Genomic DNA, 25,846 nt, shown 5'->3' with positions numbered 1-25,846 from the left:
CAGTAAGTGTACGTAATTTAAGACTGACTTCGATGTTGCATTTACATAATGTACAATAAATTTTGTAAAAAATTCGTTGTATCATTTATACTTATCAACCGTAATAAGGGTTCACGAGAAACAACTCGGTGATAGTCAGACAGACGGACAGCGGAGTCTTAGAACTCTTAAAACAGATCTCAGCCAGAACTGTATATTAATGAATCTTTCGTCTAGAATATGCTTGCGCCATATTGCGACTTCAGATTAAACTACCATTTTTAACCGACTTCAAAATAAAAGGAGGTTCTCTTACTCAAAGACGACTGGACCGATTTGGATTTTTTTTTGTTTGGGTATACTTTGCAGATGGTCCCAAATAAATTTGGTAAAGATCTGATGAATATCTTCGGAGATGGAGAACAGAACTCCTCAATGGATAAGAGTAAATTGCTCGCGATCAGTGTAATAGCTTAGTAAACAGTAGGGTTTTAACTGGGCATAGCATATTATGGGGTACAGTGGGGCCACTAAAAATTGTGAAATAAAAAAATTTCAAAAGAAAAATAAAACCGACTTCAAAAACCACAAACACTAAAAAGTAAAAAATAATTTTTGTTTCTACACGTGTAATGTATGTATGAAGTCGAGCGAGCATAATAAAAGAAACTAGAAATCCAATTGTGAAGCTCGTCCGACTTCATACATACATAACATTCGGTTTTTGAAGTCGGTTTTATTTTTCTTTTGAATATTTTGTGTGCACTACAGTGCTTTATCAAACAATGATGAGAATTATTGAGAAATGATATTGATAGTTAGTCATATCTACAAAATTTATTATCTCGGACAAAACTTAACGTATATTGGTCCTTTGGGACGCAATACGAGTTCACTAATAAACACAACGTCTGATTGTCTGGTCACCGGCTCCAAACGATACTTCCTCAGCAAGCTGGACATTAACGTCTTCATCTCTAGCATAGCGAACTTCTGACCTGCAAATCAATAAAGGAATTTCTTTTAACAGGTAGTACCTACTTTACCTACTACTAGTCCTAACACTACTTTACTAGTAGTACTAGTAGTACTAGGTAGTACTTTCAGTATTTCTTTTAATTTGTAGTACGTTTACGATCAGACGCTTCTTTCCATAATATGATTGCGAAGAAGCTGTAAGAGTTCCTTTTTACCATTTTGGTACGGAACTCTAATACCGCGAACAAAATTTGCTAGTGTAACTGCGCCTTTATTGGAGGGGTGTTACCCTATCAATACCGTATCGCGATTCTGGAATCGCAGGATTTCAAGAACATCCAGGTCTTAGATTAAGGATAGGTCAGAGCGCAGCTGAGACCAATCCTTCCTGACAAATCCTGATGATGGTGATGAAATGGACTCATTACGTACCTATGCAGTTCCTAGGTCCAGCGCTGAAGGGTATGTACGCGTATGGGTGTCGGTTGAGGCAATTCTCCGGTAGAAACCTCTCGGGTACGAAGCGCTCAGGATCGGGATACAAGTCGGGTCGCCGGTGGACGTCATAAATATGGATTTGGATCATTGAATCGGCTGGTATTGTGTAGCCTCCTGAAATCAATGGGATTTTATGTAAAATTTTATTATTACTAAATGATGGCCGCGACTCCGCCCGCGTGGAATAAAGGCTAAACCACGGTTAAACAAAGGGTAAAACAAAATAAGAAGAAGGTTTATGAAAATCCCGTGGGAACATAGTAGTCTCCAGACCCATACAAAAATCACGTCAATTCGCGTTGCTTCGTTGCAGCGTGATCGAAGGACAAACCAACAATGCTAACCGATTTTGACGAAATTTGGTACAGAGTTAGCTTATTACTTTTTATCCCGGAAAATCAAAGAGTTCCCTTTCCTAAATACCCATCCGCTTAACCGATTTGCATGGGAACCGAGGTAGCTTGCGTCCCTGCAATTGACATAGGCAACTTTAGTTAAATTTAGAAATCCACGCGGACGAAGTCGCGGGCATCCTCTAAAATATATTATGGAGGTCATACCTAATTCAACGTCTTCTCTGACAAATCTGGCTATATAGTGTACACTGGGATACAATCTTAGAGATTCCTTAATACAGCAGTCCAAATACTTCATGTCTTTTACGTCATCCATTGTGGGCGGGCGATCGGAATCGCCGTACATTGATTGCATTTCTTCATATATTTTTTGCTGTAAAATATGTGACAAAATTATAAACTAATGTATTATTAATAGGCTTAGATGCTGATATCGGAACTTATGTTGTTCTTAAAAATGTACTCAAATGCTTAATTTTCTTTGCTCAAATCTGATCCGTTTTCGAATTGTTTCATCTAACCTTCATAAAAAGTCCTACAATTTTTTTGATAACAAGGGTTCTTTGAATTATTTGAAATTCGTAAGTAATCCTACCTTGAGCTAAGCTGAAAGCATATTATCTTCACGAGTTCTATTGATTTTCGCTGGTAATCAAGTAACAGTTAGCTATGCCTAAATAATTCAAGCATTTCGTATCGTATAAGTCACATTGAAGTCATGTTAGCCTAAATAATAGACTTCAAGCATTCGTATCGTTTATTTACATTGAAGTCCGTTAGTTATCTACATCTAGTACCTATCTGTTCTTAGATTACTTACCTGTATTTCTGGCTCATGAGCTAGCCTCATCATGAAAAAGACTAGTGCCATTGCAGTTGTGTCGTGTCCCTGCAAATAAATGACCGATTTAAGTCCGATAGTACCTATCGTGAATCGTGAATTGTGTAAGGACATACTTAACTCTGATATTTATTAGGTAGTAGTTCAGTAGTCAGGGCTAAACATCAGCTAAAAACCGGCCAAGTGCGAGTCAGACTCGCGCACTGAGGGTTCCGTACTCGGGTGTTTTTTCCGACATTTTGCACGATAAATCAAAAACTATTATGCTTAAAAATAAATAAAAATCTGTTTTAGAATGTACAGGACACAGGTAAAGCCCTTTTCTATGATACCTACCACACTTGGTACCTATAGTTTTCTTACTTTGAAAATTTAAACACTTTTTAATTTTTTTTAATGATTGGGCTAGAAAACGGTTTTCGGATTTATTCCTTTACTTGTGCTATAAGACCTACCTACCTGCCAAATTTCATGATACTAGGTCAACGGGAAGTACCCTATAGGATTTCTTGACAGACACAACGGACGGGCGGACAGAAGGATAACAAAGTGATCCTATATTAGGGTTCCGTTTTCCTTTTGAGGTACGGAACCCTAAGAATTATTGTTGCAATAAAATAATGTTTGATTACGTGTATGTTGTGTACTGGTTTATCATAATTAGTATAGCCTACTTCTATTTTATCATCATTATAGCCAGTAACTGAGAAGGTACCTACCTACCTACTTCGGTTTTTAGGTGGCATTAGATAACTGCAGGAATAATGAGATGACCACTTACTCTGAACATGAAGGTATCGACCTCTTCTCTAATCCCTTCGTCGTCTATCCCACCCTCATTTTGGTTTTGAATCAATAAATCCAACATGGCAAGCCGACCTTTCTTATTCGTGTCGTCATCATTGTCCAAATTTAGTATCGAAGGGTTGTTCCTCAAATATGTTTTCCTTTGTTGAATCACATCTCTCGTGAAGCTATGTAAATCTTGTAAAACCTTTTTTTCTTCACGAGCTTCTTTAGTGAACTGATAGGGAAAATCTAGAAAAAGCCATATTCTCGTTGTGCGTTTTACTAAAACAGCCCCGATATTCTGTATTGCATTAAAATATTTCGTTGATATTGACTGTATGTCTTCTTTCATTGACGTTCCCATTGCAGTTTCTGGAAAGACCAGGAATTCGTATTTTATATTCACACTCGTCATTAAAAGTGAATAGGCACCTTCTGGGTAAGCGCGTCCCATCTTCGACCACATCGTCACTTTCCATCAGGTGTGATTGTGGTCACGCGCTTGCCCATATTGCATAAAAAAATGATCAACACATCGCCGGCACACTACTGAGTACTTGTATCCTCTCAGAATGAGAAGGGTTGGGGGTCATAGTCTGCCACGCTGGCCCAGTGCCATGAGATACAGCCCATTGACAGACGGACGGACAGCGAAGGCTTCGCAGTAGGGTCCCGTTGGCGTTTTTCGGATACGGAACTCTAATTAATATAAGTACTTATACACTTTGATCTTAGCCAAAAGGCCGAGAAGCGACCATGGAGGTCGATGAAACACCGACGCACGTGCTCCTGGAGTGCACGGGCTTGGCAGAACAACGAGAACGCCATTTGGGATCGCCAACCTCACTTCATGAAGCCTTTGGCAACCTGGGCGGTCTACTCGGCTTCTGGAGCGAGCTTCGATGGCTGGAGTGAAGACTTCGGCGGGGAGGAGCAACGCACGCATTACATACGAAAACGTTTAAGTGCGGAAACAGCGGAAACGGAAATAATGGAAAATATACTTACTGCACACAGTTCTGAGCGTCATATTACTGACAAGTTGTACGATATCAGTCTGCTCATTGCCTACTTCGGCTTCAATCTTCTCGAGAAATATCTTCGTCTCTTCTTCGAAGGTCCTGAAGAACTTCCTCAGGATGTTGAAGTGGAATGTTGGTGTGAGGAGCTTTCTTCTCACTTGCCATTTTTTACCTGTTACGAAATAATTCTGAGTTCTCCAGGTCACAAGTCAAGTACCTACAGGTCAAATCACTGTTATTTCCTAGCTCAAAGACCATAATTTACTAAATACTTAGGCACCTAACTATTATTACAGTACAAATCTATGTTTCTCTATGGAAGATAGAGAGGGAGCATAATATGTAGTATATGATGTCCCTATGTCGTCTATACTCTATTGCTGTGCTGCAGGGAACTGGATTTCTGGAAGGATTTTCTAGAAGTGGATGCTAAAATAAAGCGCTGCTAGGGCAAGTGCAAATTGCAATACTTAAAGCATCGATGTAGGTATACTTGCCAATTACAATTCGGGTATCTATCTTTAAAACATTGAGTGAATAGGCATCTTCTAGGTAAACGCGTCCCATTTTAGGCCACATCATCACTTTCCTCAATCAGGTGTGATTGTGGTCAAGCGCTTGTCTGTAATGAATAAAAAAAGACGATAACTTATCAGTCAACCTATATGAAAGATCCAAACGGCTCCACGTGCATCCGCTTAGGCGGGCTCTAATAGGAACATTATATTATCTACAAAATCCCGGGTCACTTAACAAGTTATCTGGTTCTTGGGTCAACATTGCTTCAGCACACAACATGTACGCTACAAAATAGGACACATCATCAAGTTATCGTCTTTTATCGTTGAGATTTTATATTGTTACCTAATGCTTCACGAATTAAATACCTAAATTACGTGCAATCGCTTTCTTGTGTTTGAAGTTGTGAGTAAGGCAACACAAAGCGCCAAACCACGGCTGTTAGCCTTTTAATAGGCAAGCAATCCTACCAATTTCATTCCGGGTATGTTTAAAACAAGAGCGAATAGGCATCTTCGCGTAGGTAAATTCTTAAATCCATCTTAGGCCACATTATCACTTTCCACCAGGTGTGACTGTGGTCAAGCGCTTGCATAGCTACCTATCAAGAATAAAAAAAAAGTGAACCGTGGCCTAGCGGTCAAAGATGCTCCGGGTGCGATACCTAGGGATACGCAGGTTCGAATCCTGCCGGTTCCGCAATTTTTTATACGTATTTTAAAAAAACGTAATTTTTTTAAATATTTTATTGGATTTGAGTAATATCTTACCATAACTGGTTAGCAATCCTTGGCCCAACCATCTTTTTAGAAACGTGTACGGCTGTTGCTTTTCGATGAATTTGGTTGAAGAGAGAATTGTCTGTAAAACGAAGAAAAAATAAAAAATGAAATACGAAATAATTAGTAGTCAGAAGGTACCTCTGTTTTTAGGGTCGCCCAGCCCTAAAATATTCTATTCTCAAAGAAAATATCTAGGAGGTACAAACCTATTTGATCGAATCAATCTGCACAAAATCGTACAATACCACGGAACAGAATACGTAAAAATCCTTACAAGAGATGCAGAGGTCATAATATCGTGTTTGTCTTGATCATGTCGTGGATTAAGATAAAGACAACATTATAATGACTTAATTAAGTTGATATCTAGGTAAGTACCTACATTTCCTATTACAATGCACCTAAAGGATTATTTAAATGATAAGAAAGCTAAGGAATGAGTTGCCAAACAGCTTGATAGTCTAATAATAAGTTTAAGTGATTTTGTAAAGTGATAAAATAAAAAGAATACCCGGCTGAGTTTGTCGTGGGCTTTTCTCAGACCCGGGCGCGTTTGAAACCCTCTTGATTAATACGTAGTTTTAATTTTACGTAATTAATTATCACCACTACATCATGCAATTGTAGTTATTGCAAATTCAGCAAATGACAATCAGAAAGAGAACAAAAGTACCTAGTTACCCAATTTGAATAAATGATTTGACCTTAGTCCATTAGTATTGATTCCGATATACTTAGTAGGTACTAGTCTAGTGATGTAACTATTATCAATAGTGAAAACTAATTAATAGTGCTGTTATCTAAGTAGAACACGTACCTCGATGTCGTTAGGGTTATAAATATTAACGGCGACAATATCCATAGCACCGAACCCAACAACGTCCCCATACTTCTTGTTCAAAGTTCTTAAATAGTGGAATAGTTTATCTGAAACAAGATTTTGCTTCCGTGAGATTTACCTGATTTATAATCACTTACAGATAGATGTAGTATAGGAGCAGGCGTTATTTTGCGGAAGTCCATGACATACAAGGAACCAAAAGCTTAATTTGCTATATTCCGCCAAACTAAAGAATCCGCATGGTGCAACATGCAGCATGCGACATGCACCGCCCGCCCTCCCACTGATAAACATGCAGGAAAAGCCTGCATATTGCACCATACAGATTTCTTTGGTTTGGCGGATTATAGAAAATTAAGCTTTTGGTTCCTTGTATAAAGTGGTGACTGGTGACTAATCATGCTTAGACCAAGGGGCATCTTGCCTTTTGGCTCTTATGAAAAGATCGACACCGAACGACTTACAATAATTTACCTACTTTAAGCACAGCTCCTGCTTAAGTATACCTAAATAAGATATAGGATGTAAGTAAAATTCTTTTTTACTTTGCCCCAATAACCCGTTTTTAACCGACTTCCAAAAAAGGAGGAGGTTCTCAATTCGTCGGGATCTTTTTTTTTTATTTTTTTATTTTATTTTTTATGTATGTTCCCCGATTACTCAAAGACCCCTGGACCGATTTGGAAATTTTTTTTTGTTTGAAAGGGTATACTGTGCAGGTGGTCCCATATAAATTTGGTGAAGATCTGATGAATATCTTCGGAGATGGAGAACAGAACTCCTCAATGGATAAGAGCAAATTGCTCGCGATCACTGTAATAGCTTAGTAAACAGTAGGGTTTTAACTGGGCATAGCATATTATAGTACAGTGGGGCCACTAAAAATTGTGAAATAAAAAATTTTCAAAAGAAAAATAAAACCGACTTCAAAAACCAAAAACACTAAAAAGTAGAAAATAATTTTTGTTTAGCTACACATGTAATGTACCTAGGTATGAAGTCGGGCGAGCTTCACTCTTGGATTTCTAATTTTGTTTTAATATGCTCGCTCGACTTCATACCTAGGTACATTACATGTGTAGCTAAACAAAAATTATTTTCTACTTTTTAGTGTTTTTGGTTTTTGAAGTCGGTTTTATTTTTCTTTTGAAAATTTTTACCGACTCCTCTTACCAAAGGTTGTCTGGGAAAGTTCGCTTTAGCGATTAGACCGCCTTTGCACCCTAATATATACGAATTTTGTTTTCCTTTTTTATGTTTCTCTCTCTCTTTCTCTCTCTCTCTCTCAGTGTGTGTGTGTGTGTGTGTGTGTGTGTGTGTGTGTAAAATAAAGTATTCACATAAGCGAACACGGTAGATGGTTCTTAGTACAAATCAAGCAGGCCAAGGATGAGAAAAAAAATGCAGCAGTGGCATGTGATTATTTTTAAAATCAACGAAATTATTATTATCATGTCTCATTGTTCAAAAATGTTAAAGTTGGCCTTAAGATTTTTTGTTAAATAAACATGGGATTTTTGCTTTTATAATAATTTGTACCTATGTTATTAGACGCAGTGTTTAGTTTATAATAATTTTATGTTCCCCGATTAGTATAATTCGTAATTATACTTACCTGTTATAGATACCTATATCACTTCTAACATAGGTACCTATAGTTGGTGTCTAATTTAGGAAATGAAACCTACTAACTATCTACTATGTTGTACCTACCTACTATTGCCAACTATGTTATACTTACGTAATACAAAAATGAGTTCATCAAAATAATTATAACTTGCATGATGGCTTGAGATCTTAGGATAAAATGGTAATTTATCTGAACCTCAAGTGCTCTGTGGTTGCGAGCGGCTGGAGTGACAGGTAAGTATCTATTTACCGTCCCGTAGGCGATCTTGGGAAGCCTGCCTACTGTGGCACAATCTACCATACCTAATAACGAGGTGTGAGAGGGAGCTATTTTCTCTGGAATGAGTGCAATGGGCGTTGCGCAAAGAGGGCATCGATGTATGATCTCGGAGCAACTCAACATGGGTCAAGGGGATTTTAGTAGTTAAAAATCCTTCATAATCCGATGTTTTCCCAGAACGTTGGGTATGAAGATTTCCTCCCTTTAGGTACCAAAAATAAGGTTCAAATACCACCACACCATGACTTGTACTTAATTAAGTAGTACCTACCTAGTATTCTCGCACAAGTTTTAGGCATATTATTCTGTGGTAGAATTCACTGGAGACCGATTGCCGATCTCAATCACCTCTGATTGATCAAAATGTACCTACTGATGCAACAAGAATACCATCATCATCAAATGATAGCTAGGTCTCTTGTAGAGACTTCCACACGCCACTGTATTGCGCCGCGCCGCCTGAATCCAGCGGCTTTGTGCGACTCGCTCTATCCACCTATAACTTATAGGTGGACAGATGAAAGGACCTATCGGTGGTATAGGCTATAAATATTAGTGGGGCCCTTCCAACGCTGCGCTGTCCGGAACGAGGTCGCCATTCAGGCACAGAATCTGGGAACCCCAACGTCTACTCCGTAGGTATACCTACAATATACAGGACCAGACTACGAGACCAATCCAATTGCAGTGCGGAAACCGAATATTCCCGAAATTCTTTGCTACTGCTTTGGAAGACGTTTTCTGCTTCGGAAAAAAAAGCTTCTGGATTGGAACGGACTTGGTATTAGTATCAACGACGAGTACAACACCTTCGATTTACCGATGACATAGTCGTTATTGTAGAGTCTCTGGAAGATCTTGATGCAATGCAGAGTAGAATTCTCAACAGATAGGCAGAAATAATGTCTAACCAGTAATCCTTGAACGCTCTACACTCGACATAGTAGGTACCTAGACATAGTTACCCGGGACACAAAATCCAGCTAAGTACCTTGGTAGGTCCTGTTTCGAGAAAGATTGTTAGCCGCCGAATCCAGCTTGGCTATCCGCGTTCAAGGATGTCTTCAGGTCCAATATTCCTCAGTACTTGAGGTGAACCCATCTTTAGGCTTCATCCAGAGGGGGCTACCGCGCATTTTACTACATTTAAATGTCCAAAGTTTTCTCCTACTTACCTTGAGAGTGAAGCAAATTAAGGGAATTTCCAACAATCGGCCAGTGTGTTGGTCCAGGTAATTGGGCCTTCAGTCTTCCCGGTCGGTTGAACCGATGATACAAACACAAACACACCAGGAATATCACAAAAACAGTCAATAATATTAAGAACAACATCGTATGTAAATATTTACTTTGTGGCTATAATTATTATATTATGTACCTAATTAGGTACCCCGTACCTGCTTATGTCGCTTCTGATTCGCGTTCTTTGCCAATCTGCGCGTGCCGCGAATGTTGATGCCATTATGTATGTAAGTAGGTATATAGGTATAGTGTACGGTCATCTCTCTCGCGTCGCGTTTACTCATAGCTGAGGGTCATGACCCTTTTCATTACCTAATTACCTACTCAGTGGTAGGTACATCGACCCATCGCCGGCCCACTAGTGAGCACGGGAAGATTCTCTAATACAGATGGTAGCCATCGAGCTCATTTGACATTGAGTGGTTCTACATTTTCTTCAATGAGTGATAGACTACAGGCCCATGTTCAAAATGGATGGGTCATATGAACCACCAGGTGACGTATACAGGACGATATAAGAGCATAAAATAATAAGATTCAGCACTATGCCGTCACTTGTAAGCTGTCCAACAGAGTGCTGGTGAGAATTGAAAAGTGCAGGTAGAGTGAGTACATTTTGGTCATATATTTTTGTACGGCATTTTTACCATCGATAGATCCATGAAAAATAATAAGAAAGCGCGCAGTGCCGTAAAAAAATGGTGCGCCACAAAGTCAGTAATTTTTTTGATTTTCTGACAATTTCCGGGGTAAATTTGGTCATTTAATTCTGTACGGCACTAGTTTCATACTGTTTCAATACAGCCTCTAATCCATTATTCCGCAACGCCGTACAAAAATCATGCGACAAGGGGGAAAAATTGAGGGTAGCAACCCTCTCTCTTTCCGTGGTCCGGGGGATGATTTGAAACAACATAAAATTAATTTATTTTGAAAGTGTTTTATGCATAGATAATATTTTTTTACATGCCGTACATTTTCGTTGGTCCAAAGGTTTGTAGGGGATGTGGATATTATATACACACCCGTTCACTTCAGTTAGACGGCATAGTGATTTTATCATATTATCAATTGTTCTCTTCAAAAATATGTTAATGCCGTACAGTATCAGATGGCCATAAAGTACTACACCCTTAAAATGGTAGCGTCATTTTCATCAGCCTAAAAGATATGGTCTGCATTAAAATGTACGGCATAATTTTTTCCTAATTTATTTATCTTAATACTATTTAAAACAAGGGAAAAGCGTAGATAATTGCTATATTTTATTAATCTATGAATATTTAAACTTTTGCAATAATTTGAAAAATTTCAGTTTTTGTATTTCTCTATAATTTTTTTTAGAACAGTTTATTTTGAACGGCAATACTATACGACAATAGTATTTTACACTATCATGTTAAAAAAAAAGTTGCCGTACAGAGTCAAATGATTTTACAGCTTTAAAAATCAAGTATACCATGAAATTAAGATAATTATTGATACACATTCAAATGAACACTAATTTTTTGACGGCATTATTTTTAATAGTACTTTTGAGTGCTAGATAATGTTTTGGAACCAAAGCCGTACTTTTTCAAATCACCCCCCGGACCACGGAAAGAGAGGGGGTTGCTACCCTCAATTTTTTCCCCTTGTCGCATGATTTTTGTACGGCGTTGTGGAATAATGGATTAGAGGCTGTATTGAAACAGTATGAAACTAGTGCCGTACAGAATTAAATGACCAAATTTACCCCGGAAAAGGTCAGAAAATCAAACAATTTACTGACTTTGTGGCGCACCATTTTTTTACGGCACTGCGCGCTTTCTTATTATTTTTCATGGATCTATCGATGGTAAAAATGCCGTACAAAAATATATGACCAAAATGTACTCACTCTACCTGCACTTTTGAATTCTCACCAGCACTCTGTTGGACAGCTTACAAGTGACGGCATAGTGCTGAATCTTATTATTTTATGCTCTTATATCGTCCTGTATACGTCACCTGGTGGTTCATATGACCCATCCATTTTTGAACATGGGCCTGTAGTCTATGATATTAAAATAATAAAAAGAAAACCTTCAATGGGTTAAAAATAAATGTCAAATGACCACATTGGCTATCGTTTAGTTTAGACACTGAGTTAGCGAATCAGTAGGCAGGTCTCCTCTTAGAATGAGAAAAGTTTAGGCCATAGTCTACCCCGCTGGTCAAATACGGATTGGCAGACTTCATACATCTTTGAGAACTGGAGAACTCTCAGGCATGCAGGTTTCCTCACAATGTTTTCCTTTAACGTTAAAGCAATCGAAAGTGCTTAAAACACGAATAACTCCGAAATGTGTGCAAAACTGCGTGCCCGGGATCGAACCCCCGAACAGTGACGTCTTAACCACTAGGCTATCACTTCTTCCGATACCTAGGTGCCCTGCTCCGTGGTAGGTAGGTACTTATATGTGTTGTGATCAGATAGATTTTTCCGTACCTACTTAATAAAAGTAGGTAGGTAGAATCGACTGAACTAACTACCGAAAGGTCAGCGGTTCAAACCCCACCCGTTGCTCTATGGCCGTACAGACCTCTCCTAGCACAAGCTTAACGCTTAGTTGGAGGGGAAAGGGTTAAAAATTTATAACACCCCCGACAAGTGAAGGTAACAGTAACTAGAAAAGAGCTGATAACTTTCAAACGGCTGAACCAATTTTCTTGGATTAGCTAAGAACACTCTCGATCAAGCCACCTTTCAAACAAAAAAAAACTAAATTAAAATCGGTTCATTATTTTAGGAGCTACGATGTTACAGACAGATACACAGATACACACGTCAAACTTATAACATCCCTCTTTTTGGGTCGGGGGTTAAAAAAGATTCCGACAAATTGAAAACCTCCTCCTTTTTGAAGTCTGTTAAAAAATCTACCTTGACGGAGAATTAAATTCATGGAATTTCCCAAAATCGGCCAATATGTAGGTCCAGGTATTTTAGCCCTCAAGCGTCCTCGTCTGCTAAATCTGTGGTAAAGGCACAACACCACAATGTACACCATCATCAACGAAGTTAACACTGTGATCAACATAGCTGTGTAGATAAAGTGCTCTAGTTATTAAAAAAATTTCACAATAAAAATTTTCATTTAAAAATTCATTGATTTATGTCACAACTGAACAACGCTCTAATGATAATCAATCTGAGCTTGTAACAATTGTTTTTATTTTTATTAGATAGATAGGTAGTTACTTAATCATTTCTAGGGTTCCGTACCTCAAAAGGAAAAAGAACCATTATAATAATATAAGGGTTCCGTTTTTCTTTTGAGGTAACTACGGAACCCTAAAAATGAGTTCTCACGCGCCAATTTTAACTTTACATGTCAAAAGTACGATTTTAGTTCATATTTCAAAGGCTTACTTTTGATATGAGACTCAGAGTTAAATTGGCGCGTGAGAAGTCATTTTGTTACGGAGTAATACCTACCTTTTGTCAAAATCGGTTACACGGATATGGGCCGCGAAAAGCTAGCAAACAGACAGACATGCAGAAAAACTTTCACATTTATAATATTAGTAGAGATCCATAAGTATTACCAACTTATTTAGGTAAATCTTATACCTACTTAGAGCACAGACTAGTTTTTAGTGGTCTGTGGATAATGGGTAGGTACTAGGTACCATTATCTTGTATCAGGGGGTACGGCAGCGCCTCCGCCAAGACGATCAGTAAGTCTTGTAATGGTCTTGTAGATTTGAGCTTATACTCGAAGGTACGGAACACGTGTAGGTTCCGATGTTAAAACATTGAGGATAGAACGAGTCTTACTGACTGCGGCAAAATAACACAAGTTCCTAATATTTCCATGATAAGAAGCAAGAACTTTGTCGATAAGCGCCAAGAGGTTATCATAATTTTTTTCGATGCAAATTACTCCTATTTAAAAATCAATAAGTGTATTTATGTTGTTTTTAATAATTACAGGTAACAACAACATACATAATTATCTATTATTATCAACAATAATTAAAATATTATACTCTATGCTGATGCCCGCGACTTCGTCCGAGTGGATTTTTGAATTTTAAAAATCCCGCAGGAATTCTGACTCCGGGATACGAAGTACTTAGCTAATGTCAGTCTTCGGGATGCAGCTATCTATGAGTGGATTTGTACACATTCGTCGTCGAATCGTCCCTATACTATACCTATTGTGGGTCGCGAGGCGGGCATTTCACGCGATCAGCTGTGTTCGTCTGCGAGCGCGTTTGTTCGCAAGTTTTGTTTAAAAAGTAGACGTTACACAACAAACTTTAAATAGGTCGGGCTTACTTGGTCACGTGATCCGAGAAACATAACTAACGCGGCGCGCCCTTCGTATAGGCTCTCACGTCTGTTCTGTTTATTTAAACGACTTTGCGGGGTATCCTTTCGTGCGATAAATAATAATAATTAATGAGATAAAATAAAACTAAAGATCATCTTAAAAACAGGTATAATTTATTGGCAGATGAATCGTATGTGTGTGGGTTGCGGCAAGCGGGCGTGAGCGCGGGTGGCTCGTTGAGTGCCGCAGCTCGCGCGAGCAATCGCGTTCGTCCGCAAGCGCGCTTGTCCGAGCGAGTGCTTAGCTTCCACTTATTCGTCGTCGAATCGTATGTGAGTGTGTGTGGGTTGCGGCGAGGCGGGCGTGAGCGCGGGCGGCTCGCTGAGCGCCGCGGCTCGCGCGAGCAGTCGCGTTCGTCCGCGAGCGCGCTTGTTCGAGCGAGCGCTCTCCGCCAGCCTCCACTGTTCCTGCTCTTCTGCGCCGCACAGTACTCTGGCGCGGTTGCTTGAATTCGCGCAGTACTGTAAAGTAACCAAAAAAATTGAGTATAATGTGTCCCAACTAAGAGGGAAAAGCCTAATAAATTATCCTCTATGTCACTTGAAAATTGCTGAAATTACGGTTTGCGCGGAAAATACTTTGCTTGATAATGCATTTCTACATTAATGGTCTTAGTCTTACAAAATCTATTAAAAATATATTGCATAAGACATCAACACATGGCCGAAACTTTTCCATATTTTTAGTTCGGATACAATAGTTACCCAATACAATACTGTATTGGGTAACTATTGCTGTTTTAACTTTATGTGTATCTCGAAATACGGTGACGGTAAATCCTAAGATTATCCAGTAAAACCTAAGATTCACCAAGTTTTAATGGTAAAACCCCGGAATGTACGCACAACAGACGGAAACGTTTAAGTGCGGAAACCAGCCCAGAGAGAAGAAGAACCCCGGAATGTACTTTGATAATAATCGTTAATTTCGGACTTTTACCAGCATTCACTCGGTAAATTCTTGATTTTAACTCAAGATACGCAATGATCCGAAAATAATAATAAGTACCTGCGTGTTTACAAATTATAAAAATATAACAATCATATTAAATAAAGAATTTCATTTAAAACATAGAAGTTCATAAGACAAAATAACAATAGGTCTATAAAAAAATAATGTGTGGATGTACATGCTGTTGTGTAATTATATTGAGTGTAACAATGGGACAAAATCTAATTATAAATCTAATGAGCTGAATACAAAAGGGAAAATGTTCTTATTAATCCTTTTTAAATTCATAAGAATATACATACTAACTAATTTGCCTTGGTTTCGCACGTTTGGGCTTACCTATATTCTACAAGCTTTAGATAATGGTACTGCATCTGAACACAATTAAATTTTAGAGTATTCGCATCCTCTTCTTACTAATGTAATATGAAAAGGACAGACATAGTTTGACAGTTTTAAATTTAAATTTAATTTGGAGCTGTCAAACCTCGTGGCTTTAGCTGCCAGTTGCGAGCCTATTGTTTAAATTTAGAGTTCATAAATGTAAAATTTATTTTCTCTCCTTTAGCAATTTTAAAAAGAAAAAGATATAGATGCTCTTTTACGGAGAAAACATCAAAATCGACGTCAATGTTTACCTCATCCGCAGCTTTGGAGGAATCAAACCGAATGATGACTTCTGATTGACCTTCTTTGACGTCCACATGCTCTACGTGTACATTGGTTTTGATCTGCAAACAAGTTCAACATTTCAGTGGTGTACTCAAGACCAAATAATATGTTTAGTAGATCACATACTAGATGGCGTTGTCAGTCCATTGCATGGTAGTATTGGTCAGCTTAATTTTTTGAAAATTTCAGGGTTCAGAAATTTCTCCCTTGTGCTATCATTTTATTGTTTCTTCAGCTAATTTTCAACTTATTACAGAGTTTTGTACGTTATTTGATAACTAAGAATATGTAGAAGCTTTAAAAGACAATTTGCAGGCCAAAAATTTCAGTGACTTTTTGAACAAACATAGCATTTTGGTAAAGTAACCAAATAGAAATTAGGAAACTGGTACAGTTTTGGAGCCCTAACTGGAGAACCTGTAAGGATTATTTTTATTTTAGTATTCACAATTATTAATGGAGATGTCTGCCATTTAGAAACTAAATTCAAAGTTGGCAATGTGCTTTACTTTTTTTTAAATTAATTCTAAAAGAAACAAATACGTGTTTATTCTGAAAACGATCAATAACTCAAACTTTTTGCCCAAAGGTGCTCAGTCATAATTACTATCTAATTACCGACTTTGGAGGCCCGAATTTGCCCTTTTCGCCTTTATAATATTAGTTTGATGGCTTGTTAAAGTAAGTTATTGGTATATACCAACATGAATAAATAAATAATCAGTAACTTACAGTCCTTTTTGTTAGTCTCACGTCCAAACACGGCTCTGGCAGTACTTCTTTAACAAAGACGCCAGGAATCTTCTGTAGGGGTTCCACGTTTTTAGCACTGTTGAGCTCTTGAGTGCTATATTTTACTGCAAAGAATAAAAAGATTAGGCTCCAAAGGACAAAAATCAAAACAGGTCCATAAAAAGTTACGTTTTTTTTCTTAATTTAAAATCATATACTTTTTTTTAATTTTAGGGTTCCAAACCTTGAAAGGAAAAAGGAGCCCTTATATGATCACTTCGTTGTCTGTCTGTCAATTCAAGGGAATCAAAACCTAAAGGATTCTTCCTGTTGACCTAGAATCATGAAATTTGGCAGGTAGGAATGTCTTATAGCACAAGTAAAGGCAAAATCTGAAAACTGTGATTTGAAAAAAAAAAGTTAAAAAGTACTGTTCACAACCAAACAATACCTTGACTTAATTACATCAAGATGGCGCTATCCGTCATTAACTTGCAGTGGTACAGCTGTTGAAGTGATAATTTTTTATTATACTGGTTTAAAATTTCTTGTACGATGGCAAGACAAGGTTTCTTTCGTGTCGAGTCTGACTCACACTTGGCAGGTCTTTTATTTTAATTTTAAAATATATTACCAGGTTCAACGTCCATAGCCGGAGCGGCGGGGTCAGGTATTCCGGAGTATGCGTGTTTGTTGTTCCGTAAGTTCGTTTTGATGTCTTTCATGAACTTCCTTTGCAGATTCAGGTACTTATTCCTGAGTGACTTCCATTCTGATTTAGGTAGCACCTAAAACACAATTTTTACATAATTTTTAGAGTTCCATATCAAAATGGCAAAAAAGGAACCCTTATAATTTCATACCTCTGTTTCTATGTTCATTGTTCATAGTTTAATAAATACTTATAATTATTATGATATTAAGGAATCAATTTTTTCCTATGCTCCAATAAAAATAAAGTTGCAATTCACCTGTAAGCCCCACAGGGCTCCTTTGGGAGCTTCACCTTTGGCCAGGGCTTTGGCTTTGCCCTTTTCTTTGGAAGAGCGTTTTTTGAGTTTTTTCTTCCTCTGCATACTGTCTGCAGCTTTGCCTTCATCGTGACTGATCTCGTCTTTGGATTCTTGTTCTACATCTGTGTTTCTACCTTCCTGTGAAATCCATACTAATATTATAAATTTGCGAAAAAGTATCTGATTATTTATTATCTCTCTATGACCTAATTCGATGGATTCCTTTATCCTAAAAAATGAAAGTGAATCCACCTAAATTGATGCAGATACATTTTATAATACAGTATACTACTAAAACATGTTAAATAGCAATATTTTACATGTTAATATCTGCACTAAGTATGACATTCTTCCTATGATAATATGTAGACTAACAAAGATAAAAAAATCCTCATGCTTTAGTAATCCAAAATCCAAATACATATATATTATGTAATAAATAATATTATGATAATGCTTACTTCACTTGGTGTAGTCACACTTTTGTTTTCTTCCTGAAAAAATAATAATATTAAAAGTTGGTAATAAGAAGAGATTGACTTTGTTTCAGAATTTTGGCGAAGGCTCAATACCACTAAGCAATTTAGGATTGTGATATGATGTAAAATCAGGCGAAACAGCACCAAGTTTTTTGAAAAATAAATCATTTATTTATAATGAACTATAGCTTACAGTGGGTGTCCTCTTTTCATTATCCGACTCTTGGTCCTGTTTCAACTCTAGTGTCTTTGGTGGCTTTTTCTCTCTCTTTTTCGCCTTCTTCTTAGGTGGTTCATATTCCTCTTTAACATGAGGGATGTTATCTGGGGGGTTATCATGATTTTTATCAGGGTTATCATGGTTATCAGGCTGGTTATCAGGGTTATCTTCAATGGTATCAACGCTGAACATTTTGATTGATGATAGTTCTTCTGGTGGCATACATGATGGAAGCTTGCAGCCCATTTTGTTGAATGCATTCATGCAATTTTGCGCGTCTTGTGGTGTAGCAAATTCTATGAAGGCAAAACCCTGTTGATAAAAACATGAACATGAAAAAAATTATAAATAGACACCTAATGTTTTATAAAGCAATGGGTACATAATACTGTTAAATTAATCAATTTTTATAACAGTATAACATCAGTCTGTCTTTATGAAAAAAAAAAACTAATCTTGAAAAGTATTAAACTGATATATTAGATGTATACATAATATAGGTGAATATTTTCATTAATATTTTGCTAATTTGCTTGTGCACAAATCTCTAAATCAACAGGTGTAAAAGTTGTGCTATTTTTTCCACTGTGAAAACTGTGAAAAGCTATTATTTTGGATATAATTTAGTTCAAGGAAGCCAACAAAAAAACACACTATCGCATTTATAAATGTCAGAACATGTAGATCTAGAGATTGGCTACTTTTTATTCTGGGAAATCAAGGAGTTCCCACTGGATTTTAAAAATCTAAATCCATGCTGACAGAGTTGCAGGGATCAATTAGTGAGTGATAAAGCAGCTTACCTTAATTTTATTTGAATTCTTAAACTTTGGTAATGATATGTAAGCTACTTGTCCGTAATCAGAGAAAACCCTCTCCAGCCATTCTCTACTTGCTGTTACAGGTATTGACTCAACATAAACTGTCCGCAAATCTGCATCATAGGGCATCATTGGTGTTTTTCTTTTTACCTAAAATAACAAGTGATTCACATCACATTAAAATACCTCTGGAAAACGTTGTCAGGGATGTGTTTTGCTATTGATATTGTATTTTTGTACTGTTATTTCATCCAGCAAGCAAAACAATAGGTTAAATGATCATGATTCAATATACTGCATGGTTAGGTTCAGATTTATTTATTATGAAAGCAACAAGCAAGTACTTTATTGACAGGATCATCTGTGACTTCTTTCACTAGTATATAAATACCTATAATTTTACTTTCACATAAGTACCTACTCTTTATTGACCAGATTTTGAGGCCATGTGAATTGCGTAGATTTGATCAAAATTCAAAGTTAAATTAGCACCAAGTAGCAATAACATGTGATTATTAGTGAAGATTGGCTCATGCACAGTTTATACCAGGCACATTTTAAAGTAAAAATTTAAGTTTGATGATTTATTTATTTATTTTTATTTATCTATTTATTTTTCGGATCAACAAACGGTTGATGAAAAATATACTCACTTTTTGTTTATCTTCTGATAACTCTAACAATGTAGAGTGCTTCATAGCCTTCACAATATCGTTCGCATCCTGGGTCAGAGAGCGGATTTTGTTAAACTTTAAGAATTCAGTGATCGGTACAAAAGGGTCGTTCTTTACCAAATCCCCGAGAAACCTGTCCTTACTAAGATTAGCATCGCTGAAATAAAACTCCATTTGCTTCATAATGTTTTCATAGATTTGTTTTTTCCGATGTCGCACCCTTTTACGAGGGTTATTTTCATGTTTGGTTGGAGGTTCCGAAACATCGGTATGTGATTCCATTTTCAAGGTTATTATATGTCTTTTTTTGGGATAAATTAATTGTAAACTAAACTATGTTCAAGGTATAAGTTAAGACCAATGCAAAATACCAAAATACTGTGTACAAAAAACAAAAAATGATAAAAAATCCCACAAGCAAGCTGAATTTCAAACCATTTGACAATTGTTGATAGTGACACGAGTGACACTTGTTTGACAAATCACAGACAAAAAAAAATGAGAGGTAAAGTTACGGGTTTGGTTTTGTTTTGATGTACGTCAACCTATTCTAGCTTGGAATCCAGAGCTGGAAGATTTGAACAGAATAAAAAATATCTCTCTGTGTGTAGTCTGTGGAAATGGATGTATAATCTCTGGACTTCACTCTATAGTCCAAAAATGTGTCTATACTCGTAAAAAAACGGATTCCTGGTCTATGAAAAAAACCAAACAAACAATTCCCCAACTAGTGGTTTTCATATTTTCCAATAATTTAATTCGATCGAAATTAACAATTAAAAGTTTAGACCCTAGATGAACATTAATATTATTATGTATCCAGAAAACAATTTACAAACTGCGAAAGTTATTGAAATGTGAAACAAAATGAGTGAAAGATCAATAGCGGTAAGTAAACATTTGCAAACATTTTGCAAATCGATTTGGTAGTTGGTAGGTTAAAAATTTGTTCGATCTCGAGAGTGAACAAGCATTAACTCGATTAAAGCTTATTTTAAATGTAACTACCTACCTACTTAAATTGAAAATTAACACTGAAAGTTATAATGCGAGTTTAATTTTCACTACTACATCAAATTAGCATATTTTAAGAATGAATAGGTATTTATAGTACTTACTGTAAGTAGGTACATGTATATTTTAAAAAATCGAAGACAACAGACGTAAGTACCTAGCTACTGTATGTACCTACATACATACCTACTCCAAATACTCGAACTTTTCATTTCATTCACATAAGTATTAGAATTTTTAAAAGTATTCCTCCAGGTCTTACACAATAAACTAGGTAAGTATTTAAAATTCCTTCCTAGCGCAGTGGTCTCGGGTTCGAATCCCGGCATGAGAAATTTTAGAATTCTTGATTCCTAAAGTTTGGTGGAAGGCTATGGCCGTGGCTATTATCATCCTACCGGCAAAACCTTTACCGACTTAGCGTTTCGGTACGATGCCGTGTTTAAAAAAAAAAAAGATAAGGGGTGCCTATGGGATAAATAAAACTGCTATACGCTTTCTAAGTTAGCAGGCCTTCATCTTGGACTACATCATCAAATGATGATGGTGGTAAATACCACAGAGTGAAATCTGAGTTAATCAAATTAAATTGAACTTTTTTGCTTTCAGTCTCGTCCCAGCTTAGAACAAGTTGTGGCCATAGTTGATTTTATGGAAAATCACAGATCATTAGCTCTCGGGAAAATGAGAGGTTTGGAGGGGCGGGATGAAAGCAAGAAGCTCTGGCTTAAACTCACAAGGATTGTAAATAATATAATGGGACCTACTCGACCTATGAAATCTTGGATCAAAGTAATTATGCTAAATTTTATTGCTTAAACCTTTAGCCTGTGGTGTAAGATTTTATCTCTCACCAACATTGTTAGAATTTGAGTAACCAAACATATTAACATTAGGGTCAAAAAGACTGGTAAAGTTTTTTGATTTAAAACCGAAAATTCAGAATTAAATAACTTGCAGGAGAGAGTGGCCTAGTTATTGATAAACTAAACAGTTTCATTTAAATATGTACAATAAAGCCAGTCAAGTGCGAGTCGGACTCGCACACGAAAGGTTCTGTACCATCTTACAAGATTACCTAACATATTTATGTGATGTACATACTTAGGTAACTACAAAAGTACGGTTTGAAATTTTTTCCTTTACATGTGCTATAAGACCCATGATTCTAGAATAGGTCAATGGGAAGTACCTCTAGGTTTTCTTGATCAGACACGACACAACAGACAGACAGACAACAAAGTGATCCTATAAGGGTTCCATTTTAGTTTTTCCTACACTCAATAAGGAACCCTAAAAATGAGTTTAAAATTTTTAGTAAGTATATTTAAATAAATACATACTTAATATGAATAATCTTACTATGTTATTTTCCACTTTAGTACTGGGCAGACAAAAAGTCTACAGTTAGATCAAAAGTTGTGTCTGGAGGCGGTGACCCAAACATTTTATGTTCTAATATAGAGAAGAAAATATGGGACCTGTTTCTGGCTCCTAAAGAAGGAACTTCTAGTAAGCACAGAGTAAGAAAAAATAAGCCAAGTAGGTATACATTTTTACCGCTTTTTTAAAAACATTTTATTAAATACCTACCTACTTAAATGTTTTTTTTTACATTTTATCAAGTACCTAAGTAAATGACTTTTAAACAATTTCTTATTGTAGTAAAAAAACACTGAATGAAAAAAAGATGACATTTTTTAAAATAAAGAAACACTTTTTCAACATTTGGTTGTAAAAGCAAAATTATTTTAATACTGGTAACATAGTTATAATATTATACTGTAATTAAAACCTTATCAGATAAAACTTAAAATATATTTTATTTTTCAACTTAATTATATTATGTTCTTAAATAAAATAAACAATATTAATTAGATGCTTAATTTAGTATCACAAAAAATAATAAGGCCCAACACACACCTGCAAAATGGTGTAGAGCTCTTTCACTCTCCTCTGTTTTGTTATACTAGCTGATGCTCGCGACTTCTCTGTCTCCCATGGGAACTCTTTGATATTCCGGGATAAACTTTGTCGAGCTATACCCATATTAAAAAAATCGTGCGATCTGTTGCTTCGTTGCGACATGATTGAAGGACAAACAAACAAACAAACACATTTTTCAATTTATAATATTATATGGGTAGTGACTAGGATACATTTTTAGGGAGCCGCAGTAACTCTGTGAAGGTGGAGCCGCAATTCTCTGAAGTGCCGGTGTTCGACGACGACGAAATTGATCAGAACCATGACGAATCAGCTCTCGACTTCGACGAGCCAGCGCTCGATTTCGACGAACCAGTGCTCGACTTTGACGACCGGCAGATGATCGTTATGGAGAAGCTGGTGTGTAACAACCATTATTATTTTATTATAAGTTGAATTTTTAATTAACAACACGTTTTCACATGTGGCAGGGTGTAATTTATTTTTTATTTTTCAGGTAAAAGTGATGTCGGAGCAAGCAGCTGCCATGACGCAGCTAGCTCACGCGTCGCAGGTCAACGCGCAGGCGATGGAGAGGTTAGCCGACGCTTCGCAAATACAAGTAAGGAGCTATTTATTACTTAACTAGTGGTTTACTGTGAACTAACACTATGTGATCTATTTTATAGTGTATTCAGGTACATGTGATAGAAACTATGTATTTTTTCCATTTGCTTGTGACAGTTCATAATTATTTTGGTTGTCATAATAAATTTTACTAACAGTGCTATCAGTCCAACACGCAAACAACCAAAAACAGCTAAAATCCGTATTAGTCTTAGGGTGCCTTTCCACTGAAGCGGAGCGTAGAGAAGACTGTTTAGTCGATGAATAGGATTATTGGAATTTTAATATGATTGGATTATTCTCTGCACCTATGAAAATGGAAGCAGCAACACTTGTAAAAAAAAAAGTCAATACTGCAGTGCAAAATGCTCTGCGCTTCAGCTCGCCAGATATGCGCCGGCCCTTACTGTACCTACTATTGTTATCCAGGCTCGGGCGGTAGAGCGGGTCGCGAGCACGTTCGAGTCGATAAGTGTAGCCACACACAACGTAAGCAGTGCGCTGGTCGACATCGACGCCACTCTCAAGCGCTTCTACAACACTGCGCCCACTTAGCATAGGTATATGTAAGAATTAGTATAATATCATTGAATGAGTGTATGGTATGGATGTATGAATGAATGGATGGATGGATCCCGGCTCGGACGGTAGAACAGTTTGCAAGCACGTTCCATAAGCGTGGCCACTCACAACATGGGCAGTTATAATGGCTGAATGTATCCGGAACGAAGCTGAAAGGTCGGATTTAGTACAATTTGTAAATCTCCTGAACACAGGAATATTGAACAGCATTCTTGCCTTCCCGGCATCCGAGAAGTCTGAAAAGACAAGAATGCTATATAAATTAGTATTAAAAGGGCTAAGGCGTAGAAATTAAGATAATTTTAAGTTGAGTATCGGTTTAATTCTACAGGGGTGAAAAAAAACGTGGGATATAGGTAGTGAACGAGTGAGTGGATTATTAAATGAATAGATCCACTGATGAATCAGTAGGTAAATAGACATCTGAGCGAGATTGGAGGGGATCAAATAATGCGAAAGGAAAGAGATGTTCGACCACAGATGAGTGTTTGACCATAAATTGTGCAGTGAATGGTTTCATGCATTGATGATACCAGACGGAACTTTCGAGTGAATTCACACTCGAGTGATTGTTTCAATTTTGATTTCATCCTCGTTCACTTTTTATTCAATTTGTGTTCAGAAAATTCGTTTCGAGTTTGATATCACCTAGGACAGAAGCTACCTATGCGTAGATGTATATTTAAGGAATGAATGAAAAGATACTATTTCCTTTTGTATGAAAAAAGTAAAGACTAAAAGAATTAGTGGATCAGACTAATGTAAAGGAATGAATTATGAATGAATGGATTTTTTAGGTTTAAACTAGCTTAGAGTATTTTTTTAACGAACCAATCTGTATAGATTATGAAATTTCATAATAATGACATCATAATGTTCCCGATATTCAAAAAAAAGAACAGATTTCTTGATACTTTTTTATTTTTAAACACGCGTATATTTTACATATAAATCTATATTATTCACATAATTTTTTATTATTCACATAATTAATTATGTAATTGTAGGCGACACAAATGAATTGTCATTTCATTTTAATTTTGTATGTAAAGTAGGTGTGTTAATTAATTATTTTGGTAAACTTTTTAAACATTGTAAAATATGTGAATAGTTGAATATTAAATTTTGTATAACTAACATTTGTAAATGTCAATACAACATTTCTAGATTTAAGTAAGTACCTAAGTAATAAATTATTTTTAATAATTTTACGTTGTTTTGTACATTCATTTCCTATACTGTGAGTTTGTACTATAAGATCCTACTTCCAACGTTTCGACTTCTGAATTTCAGAATTCTACGGACTTTCTAAACTGACCAATCATAGACAAATATCCCAAAAAGTTACTTAATAGAGTTGACTTGAGGGGCGCCGAATCGAGCCGAGCGACGAGGCATCAGTGACCGACAGTTTTAAGGTGCCCACGCACTCGAACTGAACTGCAGGTGAACTGCGCGTCGCGGCAGCGCCCCGCACGATATTCTCTCCAGCCACGACGCGCGTACCGCGTAGCGCGTCACTGCCGCGCGTCGCGACTGGAGAGATTATCGTGCGGGGCGCTCCGGCGACATGCAGTTCAGCTGCAGTTCAGTTCGAGTGTGTGGGCACCTTTATAGTAAACAGGTGGCCAATTATTGAGATTCGATTTGATTCGGCTCGGTGAACCGATGCACCGCGTTAGACCACAACAGAAATGTGCGTTGTGTGCTGCATGCTTTATACTATAATAGTGACCGCAGTAATCAGAATTCTACACCGTTGGCAGTAGGATCGGTCATGCCCAGAGCTAAATGATTTTGAAGTGACGTTTTATCCTGCTATATTACGACTACAGTAAAAGATTTGCGGCCGTTTTCACAAACGTTACTATGAGGTCTCACAGTAAGCTCGAACGCATAGTGTAGGTTCCATCAATCAGATCATTGTAAATTGACGTGATGCAGTCATCTGATTGGTGGAACGGACACTGTGCGTTCGAGCGCACTATGAGACCTCATAGTAACGTTTGTGAATACGG

General features: G+C 37.0%; 3 protein-coding genes across 10 annotated transcripts; 1 reads left to right on the top strand and 2 right to left on the bottom strand.

Annotated features, from left to right (window-relative positions):
* Positions 1 to 278: 278 nt before the first annotated feature.
* LOC123869889 (cytochrome P450 4c3-like) lies at positions 279 to 12,879 on the bottom strand. 5 transcript variants are annotated; one of them, XM_045912971.1, is made up of 10 exons: positions 9,690 to 9,958; positions 6,582 to 6,691; positions 5,753 to 5,843; positions 4,450 to 4,635; positions 3,434 to 3,813; positions 2,632 to 2,700; positions 2,016 to 2,184; positions 1,390 to 1,569; positions 812 to 977; positions 279 to 290 (listed from the first exon to the last, which is right to left on the bottom strand). In XM_045912971.1, exons 1-9 carry the CDS (start codon positions 9,844 to 9,846, stop codon positions 820 to 822), a joined length of 1,500 nt encoding a protein of 499 aa, XP_045768927.1. In that variant the 5' UTR covers positions 9,847 to 9,958; the 3' UTR covers positions 279 to 290; positions 812 to 819. The 5 variants fall into 5 exon arrangements, with proteins under 5 accessions (XP_045768927.1, XP_045768925.1, XP_045768928.1 ...); XM_045912969.1 differs by lacking the exons at positions 279 to 290; positions 9,690 to 9,958 and adding an exon at positions 12,662 to 12,879 and having other exon boundaries at positions 798 to 977; XM_045912972.1 differs by lacking the exon at positions 279 to 290 and having other exon boundaries at positions 798 to 977; positions 9,912 to 9,969.
* Positions 12,880 to 14,208: 1,329 nt separating this feature from the next.
* LOC123869888 (la-related protein 7) lies at positions 14,209 to 20,127 on the bottom strand. Of its 2 annotated transcripts, XM_045912966.1 has the most exons (9): positions 19,659 to 20,127; positions 18,988 to 19,155; positions 18,158 to 18,496; positions 17,947 to 17,979; positions 17,444 to 17,623; positions 17,107 to 17,260; positions 16,473 to 16,597; positions 15,707 to 15,799; positions 14,209 to 14,578 (listed from the first exon to the last, which is right to left on the bottom strand). In XM_045912966.1, the coding sequence occupies exons 1-9, from the start codon at positions 19,959 to 19,961 to the stop codon at positions 14,369 to 14,371; spliced, it is 1,605 nt and encodes a 534-aa protein (XP_045768922.1). In that variant the 5' UTR covers positions 19,962 to 20,127; the 3' UTR covers positions 14,209 to 14,368. The 2 variants fall into 2 exon arrangements, with proteins under 2 accessions (XP_045768922.1, XP_045768924.1); XM_045912968.1 differs by lacking the exon at positions 17,947 to 17,979.
* Positions 20,128 to 20,349: 222 nt separating this feature from the next.
* LOC123869892 lies at positions 20,350 to 25,001 on the top strand. 3 transcript variants are annotated; one of them, XR_006796976.1, is made up of 8 exons: positions 20,350 to 20,567; positions 21,303 to 21,485; positions 22,076 to 22,235; positions 22,861 to 23,039; positions 23,137 to 23,241; positions 23,676 to 23,848; positions 24,189 to 24,202; positions 24,696 to 25,001. XR_006796976.1 is itself a non-coding variant. In XM_045912976.1 (6 exons), exons 1-6 carry the CDS (start codon positions 20,547 to 20,549, stop codon positions 23,799 to 23,801), a joined length of 774 nt encoding a protein of 257 aa, XP_045768932.1. In that variant the 5' UTR covers positions 20,351 to 20,546; the 3' UTR covers positions 23,802 to 25,001. The 3 variants fall into 3 exon arrangements, 2 of the variants coding, with proteins under 2 accessions (XP_045768932.1, XP_045768933.1); XM_045912976.1 differs by having other exon boundaries at positions 20,351 to 20,567; positions 23,676 to 25,001; XM_045912977.1 differs by lacking the exon at positions 20,350 to 20,567 and adding an exon at positions 20,948 to 20,967 and having other exon boundaries at positions 23,676 to 25,001.
* The last annotated feature ends 845 nt before the right edge of the window (positions 25,002 to 25,846 follow it).

The sequence above is a fragment of the Maniola jurtina genome, chromosome 11 (assembly GCF_905333055.1).
Source record: "Maniola jurtina chromosome 11, ilManJurt1.1, whole genome shotgun sequence".
Taxonomy (NCBI): domain Eukaryota; kingdom Metazoa; phylum Arthropoda; class Insecta; order Lepidoptera; family Nymphalidae; genus Maniola; species Maniola jurtina.
Note: the sequence above shows the minus strand (reverse complement) of the source record. Positions and strands in the feature narration are given on the sequence as shown.